The 14,862-nt window shown below is 40.3% G+C and overlaps 1 protein-coding gene across 1 annotated transcript in view; it reads left to right on the top strand.

Moving 5' to 3' along the window:
- The window catches only part of CDYL2 (chromodomain Y like 2), a 67,000-nt gene that overhangs the window by 28,016 nt on the left and 24,122 nt on the right, over positions 1-14,862 (top strand). The window contains exon 2 of the mRNA XM_048316567.1: positions 9,697-10,291. Within this exon, the coding sequence (XP_048172524.1) occupies positions 9,697-10,291 (595 nt within the window). The remainder of the gene's footprint in view (positions 1-9,696; positions 10,292-14,862) is intronic.

The following is a 14,862-nucleotide window of genomic DNA, read 5'->3' as shown; positions in this document are numbered from 1 at the left end:
CACAGTGTGGTGTGGTCAGCCTGACTCACTGCAGACCCTGGGACAAGCACAGATGTGTCAGTGCCTTTCACCCACCCTGGCAGCAAACGGCCGCCTCAGAGCCCAGCTAATTGCTCCAAAGCACACTTATGTTAAATCAATGGATATGCTTTCACACCCTGCATCTCTGTGTTTAAAGCACTGTCCCCATGTTTTAAATGCAGGTTTCTCATTAGCTGCACTCTAAGATAATTTAAGATGCAGCTGTCTGATGAACATTGACAGCTTTCATAACTGCCTTTACTGCTGTCCATAAGATAGTTTGTTCCTTCCAAGCACCAGTAGGAAGTTGGTTTTGCACTGGGCAGAATTCAAATCTCAAACACAAATTAAATCTGCAGTGAAAACCAATGCAATAATTGAGGCCAAAAATTGGCCTACTGACCCTGCTCATCTGAATGCTATTTCTGAGGGTATAATGATGTATTCTTCTTCCTTTTTGACAATTACTCCTTCACAGATAATTTTTGAAATTTTCTGTGCCATTTTTCTGTGATGTTGCTCTGGTATCCTGGATACTTAGTTGTAATATTCTTTGCTCCTGTCATGCCATTATAGTTGCCTAAAGCATGTTTCTTTATTCCCTTTTCTGCTCTACCTTTCTTTTTGGCACCTTCCTGTATTCTGCCACCACATTAACTTCATTTGTGTAACCAAGAAAATGAAGGATTCTACTGAATTCTGAAAGAAAGCTTTTGTGTTTCATGAGTTTTCTTCTCTTATTATTGTACACTTTACAAACTGCTACTTCAGCTTTTCACTCAAAGGATCACCCCTCCACCTTCTGTATTGTACAAAGTCATCTATTTTTAGCCCCTTCCCTTTAAAATCTATCCCTGCATGGCATTATTCACAAATTTGACTTACTACTTTTGCTATATGGATGTTCCAAACCAATTGCCCTCTTTTCTAGTCTGGATAGAAAGTATGAAGGGGATATATGATTTAGCCTTCTCATATCACCTTATCCCTGTCCAGTCACTCATATAACGTGGACAAGGTTCTGCATTTTCTTCTCCCTTCTGTGTTAGTGATGGGGAGAGATTACTGTACTCCTTCACATTCAGGCCCGTCATCTGGGGATTATTTTTGATTTGCTTCTTTGTCAGATATGTATTATTGTTGTCCTGGTTGTGGCCAGGACAGGATGAATTTTTTGCAGTAGCCAGGAGAGGCATGGCCAGGACCCTGATGTTGTTCTATGCCACCTCACATCATCATTGCTAGGGGCAGGGAAGGGGACTCTCTTCCAGGAGGAAGGGACTTCTTCCAGTCAAGAAAATGTGGCAGAGGGAGCTGTCTAGTATTGTTTATTTACAGGGAGTTTTTCTGTATGAATTATTTATTTTCTTATACCTCTTGTTGCTGTTACTATTAATTTTTCTCATCTCATTGCTGTTTCCAGTAAATTGTTCGTATCTCAACCCATGGTCTTTGCCTCTTGTGCCTCCAATTGGAGGGGGAGGGGGAGCAGAGGGTGGTTTTAGTGTGAGTACTAAATTGGAGAATATAATTTCTAAGCCATGACAATCATTTAAAAAATAGTTATATCTCCCTGTGTGCTAGAGCTACAAAACGCATACTGCCACGGGAGATTCTTTACACAAAAACGGCTGTTTCATATCCCAGATCTTGGAGTAACTACATCTATTCGTCCATTTGTCTTGTTTTCCAACCCAGAGCCTTCATTTGTACCAAGCTGTCATTTCAATCCTTCAAAATCTCTGCAAAACTGTTGCCTTATCCTGCCTTAGACATTGCTGTAAAATCCACTTCAAGCCCTTTAATACAATGGCCACTTGGACTGACCAGTGTCCCCTTGTAGCCCCCTCTTGTCCCTCATCTCCTCCTTGCCATATCACCTTTGCAGAGCCAGCAAGCTTCCCTCCTCAGCTGGTAAAGCCTCTCTGAACATCTGAAATCCCAAATCCTCAGCACCTATGGACACATCTAGTGATGAAGGGCTCCCCAAAACCAAGGCTTTCACATCCCTGTGCTCAAGTTTACCACTTTGCTGTAAAAGGTCTAAGAAAATATTTTTCTACCTATCCCACAAGAACATGTGGTTTGTTTTATGACAGTCGTACCAGTAGCATTTGTAAAGCAATGACTCACTGAGTGGTAGTACAGCAAATAGTTCAAATATTTGTTTATGCTGTATTATAGCTAAACCTTTGTATTTTTTTAATGTGAAATCTTCACTTCTGACTAAGCTTTGGGATGGATGTAGAAGTGTTGAACTGAAGTCCTGGCCTTGAGCTGAATCTGAACGAAGCCCATATAGTGAAGAAAAATACTGGGTAAACTGTACAAAAAAGCACCAAAAAAAGCCGTAACTGAACAAGGTAGAGGAGAAAAATCTGCCAATGAATATAAAAAACCAGCATTAATTTTTTTTCTAATGATTTCAAGTTAAGTTTTTATGCAAATTAATTATTGCTTCCTGCATTTCTGGAGTTGCTTTAATGTTGAAGAGCACCTTTAGTGATAGTCATGTTTTTATTTTTTAACTATTACTTATACATTTCAAAATCTGTTTGGAAACATGAGTATTTTTAACAAATTCCAGACAGTTCTATTGAGAGAACTGTGACTTGTTCATATAAACACTGCTTTGCTTAGAAATCTCTTCAAGTTGTTCTCCTATTCCTATAAACTGCTTTTAAACTAAAAGCCAAAAAGTTCATGGTTTAAATCCCAGGGACTCCTACTTAGATTTTACTTGCATGTAAGTTAATAAGGAATAACTGTGCTGACTTGTAGTATTGTAAAGGAAGTATAGGCAGAATCAGAACCATACTAGGTTGTGCTGAACCTTTCTTTGCTTATAAACACACACATTTCCCACACACACACTCTCGGATGGTAGAAAACTGTAAAATCCCATTGAATTTTGCAGAAATGAGTTGTGCCAGCAACTCATTATTGTGGCTGTGTTCAGAACCGACCACTTTTTAGCATAAAGGACACCAAGAATTTTGAATGTCCTGCTTCTTGCTTTCTTTTCAACTATTAACACTGAAATACAATAATGAACTGATTTATTGTACAAAAGAAAACAGGGATTTGATAAATAAAATGTGTCACTGTGCTTTAAAATAAACAGAAACCCTCATGTTCTTTGGATTTCCAAGTATGTTGTAGGTGATGATTAATGTCTGTAAGTCAAAGGGATTTAAACCATTTATGGAGGAAGAGATCTAAAGAAGTCTCTCCCACATTGCATAACAGTTTTTTATGACATGGATGCACTCTTGGATGGCAAAGGAAAAATTCCTGCTCTTCCTCCATATAAAGAATATTCTCAAGATTACCGTAACCTGCTGCTATAAAGGACTTTTTCATGCACTTTTCTTGCAACTTTGAAAACTCTCACTTTCCAAATGAAAGCCTAAAACATTTTTAACGAAATTAATGCATTTAGGAAGGAACAGCTGTTTGCTGTGCAACCTATGAGCAACAACCCTGGACAGAAATACGTTCTGTATCATGAACATGTCCAATATGAAAGGGTTTGTATGATGTAATTGCCTACAATGACAGGGACTACACAGGTTGACCAAAAGTCTTTTCCTGATCCCTGTCTCATCTGTCAAGTTTCCTGTTCTAGGGGACACTATCAGCTTGTACAAAAACACCCTCCCTCCGGTGCAAGATTAATGTGTATAGTCTTACTCCTGTTTGCTCCAAAACCCACAATGAATGTGGCACTTCCACCACAGGTATAGTTGATACACGTACACTTCAATCCTATGAAAAGAAAGTGATGTACATTACATCCTTAAATGTATAGCGGGAGAGGGAAATGGCTTTAACAGACTTAAGCATTTAACAGCATAACAGATTTGAGCACTCTTAAGTTCTGACCAGGAAAAAGCTTTTGGAAACAAAACAAGAGAGGACAGGGTTATGAAAATAGGTCCTGTTAGTAGAGTCAGCAGCAGGGACAGATGGGACCAAGGGGGAACCAGGGCCCCAGTGTGGGACTGGAGATGCAGCACCAGGACAGGTTTGGAGAGTCAGAAAGGAACAACTGAGAGACCTGACCAGAATTTCAGTTTCTAAGAGACTAAATTTCACAGAAAGGTGGGACTTCTGAGAAAACTGGCATAAGGTCACTGAAGATATGAGTGTTCATGGAAGCTGTGGTTGGTTCAGGCCCTCAGCCAGGGTTTCATTGGATCTCCACTGCTAATGAAGGGAAACTCCCTCTGCCAGAAGGCCCCTTACACAAATGTTGCTTGGGGAAGGTAACTAACAAAGTGTACTTACGCAGACAAAATGTTGGGCCAGAAAAGTTAGGAATGCGAAAACACCACTTTGAGCAGTAACTTCTAATGGCTGCACCACTTCTGTAAATGCCACTGATGGTTTTCCATCTAAACCCCAACCATGGAATCTCATAGCAGGAAGCCTCGGCAGGGGCTTCATCTCTCAGGAGGGGAAGATCAAAGGTGCAGGACAGGGAGCAACAGGAGATCTTACAGCATTTATTTGTTTCGTTTAAGTCTTCCTAGGTCTGTGTTGAAGGACACATACAACTGATGGAGTTGTAATACCAGGCTGATAGGCTTTTCCCAGTGAAAATGTAGAAGTTCCAGGATTTCCCTAGAAAGTTTAACACCTCTTCTAATTCTAAGAAACTTGGAAAATAGAAAATTAAAAAGAGAAAAAAGAAGCTGAATAAAAAGCAGTGTCTTTTGATGTTAATGGGCTGTTCACTGGTTTTCCTGGGAAGATGTCATTTGATGTTTTGCCTGTGAGTAATTCAGATGAGGAATGGCTTCCCTTTCATTTTTAAGACTATCTAGCCCTTTCACTTTCATTTTGATCTTCCAGCTAACAACACAAATTTAGTACTGAGGGGGTTTCATAGCTGGACCTAATGTGTGGGTCAGATTCTGAAGAGAGTCCCAGCAGCTATTCCACTGTTATTTTCCTAACATGAATACTGGCTGCTTCAGAAGATATATTGCCATAATTTTGTACATCTGGAACAAATTCTCCAATTACCAGATTTTGTGAAATCAAATACAAGAGAAATAAAAATAAGTTACAAAGACAAGAAGACGAGATTTACCGCTAATGAGATACAGTATTTCTCAAAGCAAAGGTAACAAAAAGGGGGGAGGTTAGGGCAATACCGAATTTTTAAAAGAGACACATGTAGAATCAGATGGCCTTTATCTCTCTCAGAAATCTTACTGCCTTTCCTTCCTTGGCACTTTCTTCAAATACCCTTCCAACACCCTGAGGCACAACATGGGACAAAGACCTCCAATGAAAAAACCCACATAAACCAGTACAAGTCCTGTAATCATAGCAATGAAAGGCAGTTTTTCGGGTGTCTGTCATGCAGTCGCTCTGACGCTCTGAAGAGTTCAGTAACAGAGACCATCTGAACACCACCGATTACAGTTTAAATTTTTTACATGGATGTGCATGGCAAGAAGAGAAGATGACATGTATTTATTTTGGAAATCCCTAAGTAGATATGCAACCTTCCAAACCTTTCTAGAAGTTCATCTCCCAGAAGGTGTTTTCTGGGAGCACAAGGATTTTTATCTCTACCCTTCAGAGCTGTGAACTGAGATGAGTATGCTGTGCTTTGACGTTATAGTTACAGCTGTAGAAATAATTGCATAGGAATTACCCTTTTTTAACTTAGCCTAGATGTAATTTTTTTGATAACCAAACAAAAACATTGTGCAGTTAAATGATTTTGACCCAGAATTTTCTTTGAAGGAAGAGTGAGGGGGTTGTTGTATTCTGCATATGTAAGCACAACACTTAAATTTATGAAGCTATAGATATTTGTGCTGTAATTCACTGATGTATATTTTTTATTTCACATGAACTTTAGAATGCAGATATATTTTTAAAGGCTTTTTATTTATGATTTTCATCTTAGTTTGTGCGGCTGTGTATAGAGCTCGGTTTAAGGCTACTTGGAAGCTTAAAATTGTGTTGCAAATGCATTTGCACAGATGCCATGTTCTCACTCTATTTGTTCTCTTTAAATGTATTTATATGGTAACATATCAGAACCTCAGTTCATCCAGAATTAGCCAGCAGGGGCAGAGAGAGAGAGAATCCAGGGAAGTGATGGTACCGATTTCTAGCAATCTTTTAACTGTGATACCTCTACAAAGTTTGTTTGTAGTCATAGCACTTTTATTAAATTTAACTCCTTCATTTTCCAAACCAAATAAAGTGAAATCATGGATTTGGAAACTGTAACTACCAAGGTCACTTTTGGGAACATGTTACTCAGTTCTGATTAAAGATGGAACTGAGGGGGAAAATGGAAAATCAGACACTGAAGCCCTAGATATTTTCTGCATATTCTCAGAACCATGTATTGCTTATTCTAGGGGAGGATTTAAAGTATTGTTTCTATTAATCACTAGCTGTCACAGAATTATTTCTCATTAAGAGAACTGATATGATTTGTGCAACCTTAAGTAAATACAGAAAGAATATTATTTTACATAGTACCTGTTAAAACAAATACACATCATTATAAAAACAAAGTAGTGATGTTTGTTGTTTCTGTGGATTGTGGATAGAAGGAAAATGGGACAGACAGTAGCAGGTGTGGCTAAAACCCTGATATTTATGCCTCCACTAAAGCGCTTCCCAGTGGCACTCTGAAGGGGATAAATATTACTGAAGAACTTAAAGCCCTGCACTAGAAAAGGGACCATGTTGAGAGGTCAAGTATGTTTGATGCTACCCTCAGATGCATTCAGTGAACAACGAGGCAGTAATGAGGACAGGAAAATATCTACTCAGACTTTTTATGCATCATTAGTCAAGCCAGTGGGTATTATGGTTGAACTAAAAAAATCAAGGAAAACAAACTAATTTTGGATTAAACCAGATTATTTTCATTTTCTGCCCAACAAAACAATAAACTGAAAAGAGGGTTAAACAGAAACAAAATATTTTGTCTTCAGTTTATTTAGTCCTTCTTTATTTCAGTTAGTTAAATTTGAACATTGATAATTTTGTTCTGAAAATGCTGTAATGAAATGGTTAGTCTTTCCCAAATATATTTGTTTTCTGAATGTTTTTTCAGCAACTATTCATTAAATTTGACCCAATTTCATAAATACTTTTATTCTCCCTTCATGATGTGTTTAACTGGTTAATCACATTCTCCATTGCCATTATTTTGTTTCCCAGGAACAAAGACTACTCATATTTTCTCCTTTTATCCTCTTAATCAAAATGCAGGCTGCCTCATCACCAAAATACTTGAGTGTTTTCCATATTAAAAAACGCCCTCCACAAAACCTCTTCACATGGAGCAACAACGTGAAAATAAGAAATCTGTGTAGTTAAAAAAAGGTGAAAAAAAGGTGAGGGTGAAGAGATGGTTTTTGTATGTGATCCAAGAAAAGGTGAGGTATTTGTCCATCTTCTCTGAGGCTCTTCCTCCAGTGAGCAAGTTGGGGAACCAAGCTGGTGCAATCTCGCAAAACAAAGACAAGTATCTCCCAAGTAGCACCAACCTGCCATGGAGTTTGTGTTCCAAGTCCAAAGTCCTGAATTAAAAGGGAGGGGAATGCATGTGTTGTTTATCTGGTACAGACAGAAAAGCAGTAACCCAGACTCTCCAGTACTGATAGCTGTGGTCTACCGAGTTTAGAAGCAATTTAATTTTTTCCCCAGGACATACATATATGTGTTTTGCTCCTTGGTATAGCAAGCTGCAGTAATTAAGGTAACAAATCCACAGGCAGCCCACACAGAGTTCCACGGTTCAGTGTACAGTTTTTCTGGCTAGTCCGTGATAGGAACATGAAAGTATTTTAAAGCCAAGGATAATTTGGACAGCTGCTCTCTATAAAGTCAACAAGATCATAATAAGTATACTATTAGTTTGACAACTGAAAGCCACACATCCCACATGAGGACAAAAAAAAAAAGCCAGTTCATTTATTTTGTGAAGCCTTTTCCCTCTTTTCAGACAAATGATCTCAAACTTGCCCAGGCTGAGCTTCAGTTAATTGTTTTGCCTCTCTGAGCAATCCTGAAGGGGACTGTGCTAAATTTAGAGTAAAGAGGATGCCTTGCTTTGCCTCTGAGGTGGTTCTGTGTAAATATTTGATAAACCAGAGCACCAGAGCTGTTTGGGATGCTGCAGTGGGAGCCCTGGAGATGGAGGAAGGTGTCCACTACAACTCAGAGACATCTTAGCACAGTTCCCATGTAAATGAACTGAGATAGAAGTATAATGTTTAGTTGCTAATTACATTTAGACTCCTTTGGGGAACCCACCAATATTTCTATGAATGTACAGTTCCAGCCAGTGAACAGACAGAATTAATCCATTGGTTTGCTCTAACAAGGGACCTAAAATGAACAATTACTTACACTGCTGCGATTGCCCTTCTTCAAGGTTAAATTCTCCATAAAGATTCCACTATTGCTCTTCACATGAGATGATTTTTCTTTGAAGAGCAGTGAAAGCTATTACATGATCTCTCCACTTATTTATTCTTCTAAATTAACAATACTGCTTTGGGTTAATGATAATGACTTTTTTTTCATTAGTGGCATCTTTATCCTTCATAAACCACATATTAAAAACAAAATATAAAAATTAAAGAATGAAAAAATAAAACCTGGGAGAGTCTTTGAAGGTTTCCTTATCATAACTGATCTTCCAGCATTGACTTTTCATGGCAGACATATGTAACAAAAACTGTTTGTTCTAAAAACCCTCCCTACCTTCCACACATTACCAAATATTATTCTACTACTTAATTCCTACTGCCATTACAACATTTTTCCTAATGACTTGATGTGAATTTCACTTGGTGCAGTTTAACCCCGACTTGCTGTCCACTAGTTGTGTTTGGATTTTCCTCTGCATTCTCCCTCTACCTCAGACTTGACCAGCATCCAGGTTCCACAGCATCATGATGCTGTTAATTCACATTCAGGGTGCAGTCCCAATACAGTCCCTTAGCTTTTGCTGTAGAAATGTTCCTTACACTGGCATTCTCCAGAACAGGCTGATAAAATTCATTCCTTCCATGTAAGATCCCTGCCTTTATACCCTTTGTTTGCTTTTTTATTTTTTAATTGGTGCATTCAAAAATTTTGTGTATTTACTCAAATACTGTGTTCCTAAAAATACAAATTTTTATAAGTTGGAAACAGCAAAGTGGATGTACACTACTGCAAACAAGATCTTTGCTGTAAAATACTGCAATTTGTCGTCATCAGTTCTCTGTTCAAGGTAGTTTCAAGATACAAAGAGGACTGGGGAAGCTTATAGGGACATAATACGTGTGGATTCAGGAGAATGATCAGTAACTAACAAAGCAGCAAAAAAACCTTTCTTTGGCTCTTTGAAACAAGACATAGCTAAGGAATATAACAGTAATAGTCTCATTTTGCAACCAGATTTTCAAAGAAATTGTGCTTTTATTGATGATCTCAGACTCTGTCTTGTTTCTTCACATTGGAGCTACTGCAAGTGTCCAGATCAGATTTGAGGATGTGTTTACATCTCTTTTAATGTTTTCAGAAGGGGCAGTGGCCTTGCTGTCAAAATACTACTGGGGCTCTGCATTTCGCTCCTGTACTGCCAGGTCTGTTCATGGGCATTCTTTCTAATACAGTTTTGGTTTTTCCTTTTAGGTAGAGAGGATTGTAGACAAAAGGAAGAACAAGAAGGGCAAATGGGAGTATCTTATCAGGTGGAAAGGCTACGGGAGCAATGAAGACACCTGGGAACCTGAACATCACCTACTCCATTGTGAGGAATTTATTGATGAGTTCAATAGACTACATGTTACCAGAGAAAAGCGATCCAGGCATGGGAAACAGGCCAGTGCACCAAAATTATTGCGGGAAAGCCGAGGGTCATCTGTTGAGAAAATATCACATAGACCTTCTGAATCTGGGAAGTCTAAAGGATCAACACACAAAAGGAAGAGAATTAATCCATCTCATCAAAAACAGAAACGAGGATATGCAGCAAAGCCAGGATCTGCAAATGACAGGGCTGCTAAAACTGTTACTTACCGAACTACTCCCAGCGGTTTACAGATCATGCCACTGAAAAAGCCACATAATGGTCTGCAGAATGGAGATGGCAGCCATGAGAAAGATTCTAGACATTTTGGGAATGGCTCACAGCAGCAAAACGTGGATTTAAATGATCACGAAGGAGAACAAAACTTGCCCAGTGTGTTGGAAGTCGGTAGCGATTCCCCTGTTGTGAATGGAATTGGTATGTGATTTAAACAACTCCTCTTTGCGGGAAGGGGGTGTTAATTGCAGCAACTGCAAGTACGGCCCAAAATGGAAAATTTGGAAAAATTGTTGTCACACAAGTGATATGGTGAGAAGCACACAAACAAATTCCACACTTTCTCCATATATTATAGACTTTTTTTATCATTTGGCTTCTCTCTTTCCTTTTCTCATAGAGTGACACGAAGCAGTGTGGGGTCTGTCACGTGCCTTTGCAGTGTACATCCCTATGGGAAATGAGGATAGGGCAGGGAGTAGGAATGACAACTTATACATACAGTAGGTATGTATAAGGCTGCAGCTCTGGGTTTGTGTATCACCACATAACAAATCACTACTCGGTTAGGTGTGCTCAAACGCAGTGGTCTAGAGAAACCAGAATTATTTTAGAATTAATACCACTCTTGCTAAAGTGCCCTGGTAAGTATGGCTGAATAAGATTCAAGTTCTCAGTATCAATGCTTGTCATAGTCAGGAACACTCAGAACAGCCAGGTCCTTGTCTCTGACAGTGACTGGACACATCGAAAGTCGTAAGACCTTAAGAGGAAGGTACAAACAGTCTTGAAGTGAACAAGAAGATATAGGAGAAATTTCTCTCTAATCCTCATAGTTACTCACTGGCTTAGTTCTCAAAGAATAAGGTTTATTCTCTATAAAAACTATTCAGCTTAATGGAAATTAAATAGCTTCTCATTATCTATATATGTCCAATCTTTTTGGTTTGTTTGTTTTTAATCCTACCAAATTTATAGCCTGTCTCGGTTTCAAGACAAATTTCAGGAGAAAACGCCCTGGAATGAGCATTTCCACTACGGAGAAAGGGCTTAAATAACTCCCTTTTCTACTGCCAATGAGAGAAATGGATACCGGGGGGTGAACATGAAAAAAAAAACCTGTTTATTAACAAAAAAAATTGAATAAATGCTAGATATTGAAATTGAGGAACCTTACCCCTTCCCCCGCCCCCCCCCCCCAGAAACTCAGTAACAGTCTTCTCTTGCCTGCAGGTACTTTCTCCTTTGTGTAGTTACAGTCGCAGCCGGCAGGGGCGCTGGTGGCTCCCGGCCGGGCAGGGCAGGTGCGATGACTCCCCCTCGGCTGCAGGGGGCGCTGTGGCGTGAGTGCGGCCGTCTCTCTCCACGTGGCACAGCTGGCAGATGGGATGGAGAAAAGGCTTCCTTTACGAGCCCCCAGGGGCAGCCGATCCTGGTGCCCCCTCTGGACAGCAACAGGAGCTGTAGCAGGGACCTCAGGAGAAGCAAGCTGGAGCAGCAGGACCTCCTGGCAGGCAGGGGGTGAAAGCTAGAGTCTAGCACAAACCCAAAGCGATGGCAGTGGTATGTCAGGGGTTGGGCAGCAGCAGCCTGGCTCCCGAACACAGTAGGGAAGAGGCTCCCTGGGATTTCTCACAGGGGCGGGCTGTGTGGAGGGTGGGGGGGCAGCCCCCCGGTGAGAAAACAGGGGTGTTCCTGGGTCCTGGTGGGCACGCACTGGCTTTAGGCTTCCTGACAGCAGAGCAGCAAAAGAAGCCAAGCCAAGAAGCTCAGTCACAGTGTCAAAGCAAAAAAAAATAAAAAAGAAGAAAGCAAAATGCGCAGAAACAGCAGGATCCCTGGTCAGAGATACCAGACACAGTCGAACAGCCTGCACCAAAAAGAAAGGGGCCACCTCTCACCCTGCCCCCAGCTCCCTCTGGAAACCCCGGCCTGGCTCCCATTCATCGAGATAGCCCTAGAGCCAGGGAGGATGGCGGGTGGGGCAGGAACAGCAGCCACTCCAGGCACAAACAAAACAAAACAGATCAAAACCCCCAAAAATGGTAGGGGATAATAAACCATCCATAAGAAACAGCCTCAATGGTGTTTTGTGACAGTAATTTCCAGGAGTTAACAATAAGATGCACATTTTATTTGATCAGGTTTTGGGATTTTGTTGGGGGGGAGTTGACCTTTACTGTCACTGAATAGCCTCCCATCCCTCTATGAAGGGATGAAGTGGAGGATGCCGTGTCACTCAGTAGGCAGTCCCACCCTTTTCAGATTTCCTACCACATGGAAGACTTTACTGGTTCCTGAGAGTTTTGAGTATCCTCTTGTGCCATTGCTGTGGGGGGGGTGGTTTTAATACCTTTTAAAAACGGCAGGAGCTGTTCCAAATGATTTCCGACTGCTTACTGATACAGTGACGATAGAACTTTGGAGAATTACTTTTTCTGCTCTTACACACTGCATAAAGGTTTTCATTGACTGATCCACAGTTGCTCTTGGGTTTTTTTTCCTTCCTTGCTCCAGTTAATTTAGAACACAGCTTTATGTATGATCCCTTTCACTATGCATTTAATCTGCTTTACGGTTGCCAATTCACCTTTTGATTCAGTGAAGCTCTTCAAAATCTTTCCTAGTTTTCACTCTACTTATTTTGTATTGCTTTCAAATTTTCCTCTCATATTTCTCTTCCCAGTTCATTAATACATACATTAAATAAACTAATCCTTCTGCAGGTCCTTGGGACAGCCAACTTGACATGATGAAAAGTAACCATTTGTTCCAATTATTTATTTTTATTAGCTACTTTCTATAGCCCATGATAGTACTCATTTCCTTAACAGCTTCTGGTGAATTGCCCTGCCAAAAACTTTTCAGAAGTCAACATAAATTATATCACCCCACTTTCCATTTTCCACCCTACTGGCAACCTGGCAAATGCTCCTTGATTTGGGAAGGAGAACTGACCTTGCCCAGTCTTACTGGCTATATGTGATAGCTACTGGGATCTTTCAAACCAGGCATCAAATATACTATTAAAAACTCCCAAACCAGCAAAATACATGGTCAGATTTAAATGCATTAGTACTCCTGATGGTGTCAATGATATTTAAAGTGAAAGCACTTACAAGTGTATTTTGGCTTTTGAATTTTGTGGAGTTTGAGCTCATGTAAGAATGCCTAAAAAGTTACCTGCTTCTTTAAGACAACTTACATATCTAATTACAGATGTGTATAAAGTTTTGGGGTCTTTTTTTACTGTTTCTAATGAAGTTTTTAAAATTATTTATTCTACATTATTTGTAGGGAAGTTCTGATACAAAATGTATCTTTGAAATGCATCAATTCCCATATTCTAGAATATTTTGTTTAATGAAGAGCTAAAGGGTCACAAAGAACTGTAAGGTCAAATGAGCCTTTCCTTTGTCCCCACAAGAGCTAAGGAATGGCCTCCAGCACTCCTGATTAAATAATCCCTGTCAGAGAGCTCTAGTTCCGTGGAAAGCTTCTTTGCCTGAGCAGCCAGGTGTTCTCTCCTGGCCCAAGAGCTGATCTCTGCAGCTCCTTTCAAACAGTTCTTTATGATGGCTTTTGCATTCTCCAAATCCATCACTTGTGTTCTGTATTTTGCTCCCCTTGCATTCTGTGGGCAAAAGTAAGAGATCTTTAAATCTCTGCCTGGTTCTTTTCTGAAAAGCCCATACTCAGCAGCACTGCCAAGGTCAGAAATCCCTCGAGTCCTGCTGTGTGATACCCAGCACATGCAGAGTGGAGAAAACTACAAAGAGGAGAGATGAGACTGCCAGAGTAAGAGAAAACAAACTGGTGAAGAAGGGTCAAAATGAAATTACTAGGTTTTTTCTTAATATTGCCCTGAAAGCTTGAGAGAAGCCACATTTCTGATACAGGGGTCTGAAATGTCAAGTGGAAGAAACTTGCACTACTCTTCACCAAGTCCAACAATTTCCTTAACTCGCTCAGTATTCACACTCGCATAGAGGATGCCAGTGTGATTCTGCCCTGTGTCCCATTATTATCACAGAAACCCACTCTAATTGGGATCAATGCCACACTAAAACCAGGCTGAAATTTTACAAATTACAAATGAAGAAAGTTTCAGAGAAAAATGTCCAATTTGTTGAATAACAGAAATTTTGTTCCAAACATTTTGGGTTTCAAAACTTTCTCCAAATCTGAGCCAAGGTCCTAAGGCTGTGTCCCTGGGGACTGGGAGCAGTGTGGCAGTCTGCTTGGCAGGACTCCCACGTTTAGCTTGGAGGCAGCTAGCTATGCCAGAGGTTTCAGGCAGTCTGCCACTGAGTCTGGAAGTTGAAAGTCTGGCATGCCCCATCAGCACTTGCAGGGCTCGCAGGCACTAGATGTGGAACAAAGAGGGAGCTTGGAGGACCTGGTTTGGCTCCCAGAAGCTGTGGCTCCTGGGCGGCCCTGTTCAGAATCTGAGGAAGCAGACATTTATGTCAGCTTTGAGATTGCCTGTATGGAACCCAAATGAATGTCAGACTCATTTCACAGCTAAGTGTAAGACTGCACAGAAAATATAGAAATTTTAGGTTTGTCTTGAGATGAAGCCTAGATTTGGAAAAGTCACAAATTCCATACAATTTGAAAACCCAGCTGTAGGCCCAGCTCTGCTACCAGTGTGGGCCTATGCTTGAAGGTCTCCAAAACCCACCAACCTGAACCAGTATTGTTTCATATTATAATAATGTTTAACCACCAGTGCATTGAACCAAGCAATATAGATAGTAATGTTTAAACTA

Source organism: Corvus hawaiiensis, chromosome 12 (genome assembly GCF_020740725.1).
Source record: "Corvus hawaiiensis isolate bCorHaw1 chromosome 12, bCorHaw1.pri.cur, whole genome shotgun sequence".
NCBI classification, from domain to species: domain Eukaryota; kingdom Metazoa; phylum Chordata; class Aves; order Passeriformes; family Corvidae; genus Corvus; species Corvus hawaiiensis.
This window is presented reverse-complemented; position numbering and strand designations above follow the sequence as displayed.